Source organism: Phyllostomus hastatus, unplaced genomic scaffold (genome assembly GCF_019186645.2).
Source record: "Phyllostomus hastatus isolate PE091 unplaced genomic scaffold, TTU_PhHast_1.1 phas_contig_209, whole genome shotgun sequence".
Lineage (NCBI taxonomy): Eukaryota > Metazoa > Chordata > Mammalia > Chiroptera > Phyllostomidae > Phyllostomus > Phyllostomus hastatus.
The window spans coordinates 9,108,446-9,112,500 of record NW_025333735.1 but is presented as its reverse complement, the minus strand read 5'-3'; the positions used below and the strand labels follow the sequence as shown (position 1 = coordinate 9,112,500).

The 4,055-nt window shown below is 36.1% G+C and overlaps 1 protein-coding gene across 1 annotated transcript in view; it reads left to right on the top strand.

Annotated features, from left to right (window-relative positions):
• PTGFR (prostaglandin F receptor) overlaps positions 1 to 3,806 on the top strand; it is a 35,896-nt gene extending 32,090 nt beyond the window's left edge. Inside the window, exon 3 of the mRNA XM_045835618.1 lies at positions 1 to 3,806. This exon is cut by the window's left edge and continues 126 nt beyond it. Within this exon, the coding sequence (XP_045691574.1) occupies positions 1 to 177 (177 nt within the window). The 3' untranslated portion in view covers positions 178 to 3,806.
• The last annotated feature ends 249 nt before the right edge of the window (positions 3,807 to 4,055 follow it).

Below are 4,055 nucleotides of genomic sequence, written 5' to 3'. Positions count from 1 at the left end.
AAGGCTGTCCTTAAGAATCTCTACAAGGTTGCCAGACGCTTTTGTGGAGTGCATGTCATCAGCTTACATGTTTGGGAGCTTAGCTCCATTAAAAATTCCTTAAAGGTTTCTGCAATTACTGAGTCACCAGTTGCAGAGAAAATAAATCAGCCGTCACCCAGTTTAATAGGACAGTAATTCCGTGTAAGTTTAGGACAAAATTAAGAAAAGTTTGGCAAAGTTTTAGTTAATTGGGTGAGTATACAAAGCCTAACTGTCAAATTTAGGTGTCAGCAAATAGTTTGGGGAGCACTTTTGTCAGATTCAGCTTTTGAAATTTGTAAAATTAACTGTATAATTGCACATTTTCACTTTGTTTTGCCAACTGCAGATAAACATGATGAAATAATGCCATGGAAGTCAAATTGAAAACAATTTTGGGCTTATCTGTATTATTTATGCTGTTGGAATGAGTGACTCTGTTGAGTCCTAAAGCATTTACTTGGCCTACTTGCCAAAGAACATCTTAAAACTGCCTACATTGTGAAATGGCTATTTGGGGGCCACTGCTCTGTAGCTGTTCCTTATAGACTAGGCTCACTGAAATGGAGCATCCTCATATTTTGATCTAGCCTGTTTTACCTTTCATTATGTAACCTCAGTTAGTATAGGTACGGTTGTGTCACATGGGGTTCACTGTGGTTTATTGTAACGACCTCCATATATACCAGGTGTGGCTGTCAGGTTGCCTGGTCTTGTGACCCTGTTTGGAATGAGCCTGTCCTTCTCATATTTGACAAATATGACTGCTTACATTGATTGGTATGAAGGTCAACTGTTATTTGAAGGTTTTCTTGGTAAGTCACAGATTTGCATAGTTTCCCAATAACCTGCTTTTCCTTTGAAAATTCAAGTGCACAGAAATAATTTTTAGAAAAACAAAGGCTCTATCTTAGCTCGTGTAGAGGTGATTTGCATTATAGCAGTTCCTAAGCAGCTCTGCCATAGGTAATTCAGACAGAACTTCAATACAGTGGTAGGTGCAAAGAGCACGGACAAAGGCATTTGACTTTAAGTAATCATATTTGTGTCAGAGAAAAGAAGACACACAATCTATGTATGAATATACAAGGACTATCTGCAGGTAGTGTGTTTCTATCTGCAGTGGCATGTTTGTGCTTTCCACTTACAAACACACACACACAGCAACGGCAAGACATCAGAAGTTTCTGTTGAAAGTGGCTTCATGAAGTCTGTCAAAGGGCATCTTCTACAGCCTGTGCTACCCGTGTTAAGGGAAGAATTGGAAGTAGCTAGGTGTTTGGAGATCGTAATCGTGGTTAACCAAGAGCTCTAGGGGTAATAATCTTTCCTCAAATTTCCTGTTAATAGTTTAGACTTTTTCTTTGCTTGTTTGCATACTTCAACCCATAAAGTTTTAATAATCTTTCAAAATGTACTGCGTTCATCAGAACATAGGGCAGATAGTTCTGCTTTGTAACAGTGAAATGCATTTCTATAGCCTTCATTAACTGGGGCTCATTTCATAGTTAATCTTTCCTGTGAGACTGGTTTCAGATTCTCCATGAAATTTGGGCAGTTCAACTAGACTTAAGTCATATTCACAGGCTTTTGTTTTTGATCAGTAATGTACCTTAGAAGTTGTTGTCTACTTTTGTGAAGTTTAGAAAATTCTCATGAATAAGTTAAAAAAGATTAAGTGAATAGCCTTTAATGGCAACCATTTTATTCAGTGAATTTAAAAAAGGGAAACTTGCATATACATACTGGTATGTGATATTCTTAATTTAAGACCAGTAAATGAGTAATTATATAAATTTAAGTTGTTCTATTTATAGAGCACATAGTAGATGTTTGATAAATCCTTGCCAAATTGAATCACAAGAATTTCTTAATATGAAATGAGCATGGAAGTGCAAAGATTTTGTACATTTTTAATTTAAATTGACAATTACATTGGTAATTGTGAGATATATGCATATTTATTTATATATGTATACATGCATATATACTTGTATATGTATATATATACATATATTTGTGTGTATATATAGTTATATGCTTAACAAAAGCCATCACAATTTATGATTGCTGTTATATTCCTAAGTGCTCTCTTGTGTTTTAAGAGGACATAAAGCCTGGTTCACAGGTGATCTCTATTTGTCACAGCTGCTTAAAAATATTGGAGTCCTGTGAGCGGAGGCACAGGGAACCAGACCTCTATTGGTTTTCTTTATGCTGGCTGGGTAAGATGCTGCAGTGAACACTTTCTTGTATCGTGACCCTGGTGAGGGGCGGGGAAGAAACTCTCATTCAGAGTTCCAGTCCTCTTCTCCTTGAGGCTTTTGAGGCTTTTTGCTAATTGATTGGCAGAATTGTTGCTCTGTTGCTGTCATCCTGGCAGCAACAGTATTTGTTGAAGATACACATGTCACCCTGGCCATGTGTATCTGTGTGGAGGAGATATAGGGACATGACTGTGTGGCAATGCATGGGCATGCAAAGTTTGGGGGAGTGACAGGGACTCATTCTGCACATATCCTGGAAGAATTATCTATATTATCCAAGCACAGGATTAGGACAACTATATTTGGTTTATGATGAGGTTAAACCCAAGAAGTAGACACCAAAAATTGAAAAAAAAATGTAGTAGAAGAATATACATTTACGTTGTTCTAGGTTTTCACCCAAAGAAAATGAAACAAAGGGAACACAACCATATGCCTATCTGATTTCAGAATTTGACTCCTGTTATTAATCCTATCTCAGTATTGTTAGGCAATTTACTACATCAAAAAGAATAGAGCGGAGCATTCACCAATAACTTTTATACAGATTTTTTTAAGTAGAAGTATATATGTTTGACTATTGGAAATAAATAGTACAAATAGTGTTCAACAAGTTCACTGATTTTGCAGTTTCAAACTCTATTTTAAAATTCACAATTAGACCAGAGTAACTGAATTTCCCTTGTCATTGAGTAAAGTAGTAAGCAACTTCTCATATTATTTGTCATCTTATTTCTGGGTAATTATATTATTATGGGCAAATGACTTGAAAATGCCAGGCTTTTCCTGATGTTAATGATTTTTTAAAAAAAAAAATAAGAAAAATCCAACAGCAAATGGGTTTTCTAATGATGAACACAAAGACAGATAATGATGACTCATAATTAGCTGTGGGTGTGATCCCAAACATCAGACTTTTTACTGGTGGGTTTAAGTAGGTGATAGAAATGTGCTCTTTCAGACTTTTTTCTGAAGGTGAGAATTTGATTCTACTTATGCATATTGCTGAAGTGGAAGATACCTAAAAGTTCACACACACACACACACACAAAACCTGTCCTATGTAACAGATAGTCTTATTTGCTAATTTTCAGACTTAAAAACAAAAACTTGCTTTAGTTGTGTGCCTGATCTTAGAACCCAAGTTAGAGTGCTTGTTAGATACAGAGAATGAATTTTTTTGTGACACTTGTTGCTGGGTTCACCTGTGTTGCCATTATTGCCCTAAATCAATAAACTGTGGTAGGAATATACAGGATGGAAACATACGTTTTCTTAATTCTTCATCTGGGTGTCAGAATATTTTACCACCTAGTAGATAGTGTTGGATATCAACTAACAGTAGATTTGTGTCCTGTGTGAATAAATGTATTTTGTGTTCTTCTTACTTGTTGGATTGTGTAAGAGGATAAATAATGATATATTGTGTTGCTTTCATTAGTATTCAATTCATAATTTTTGCGATTTGACTAGTTTAAAACTTCAAACAAATGATTTTATAATAAACTTGGACTAGTGTTTATCAAGAGTGGTTATTTTTTAAGAAAGTCATACAAAAGTTGGAACTCTTGCCCTGGTTGGTATAGCTTAGTGGGTTGAGTGCGGGCCTGCACAACAAAGGGTCACTGGTTCGATTCCCAGTCAGGGCACATGCCTGGGTTGCAGGCCTGGTCCCCAGTAGAGGACGCATGAGAGGCAACAATACATTCATGCCTCTGTTCCTCTCTTTTTCCCTCTCTTCCCTTCTCTCTATAAATAAATAAATAA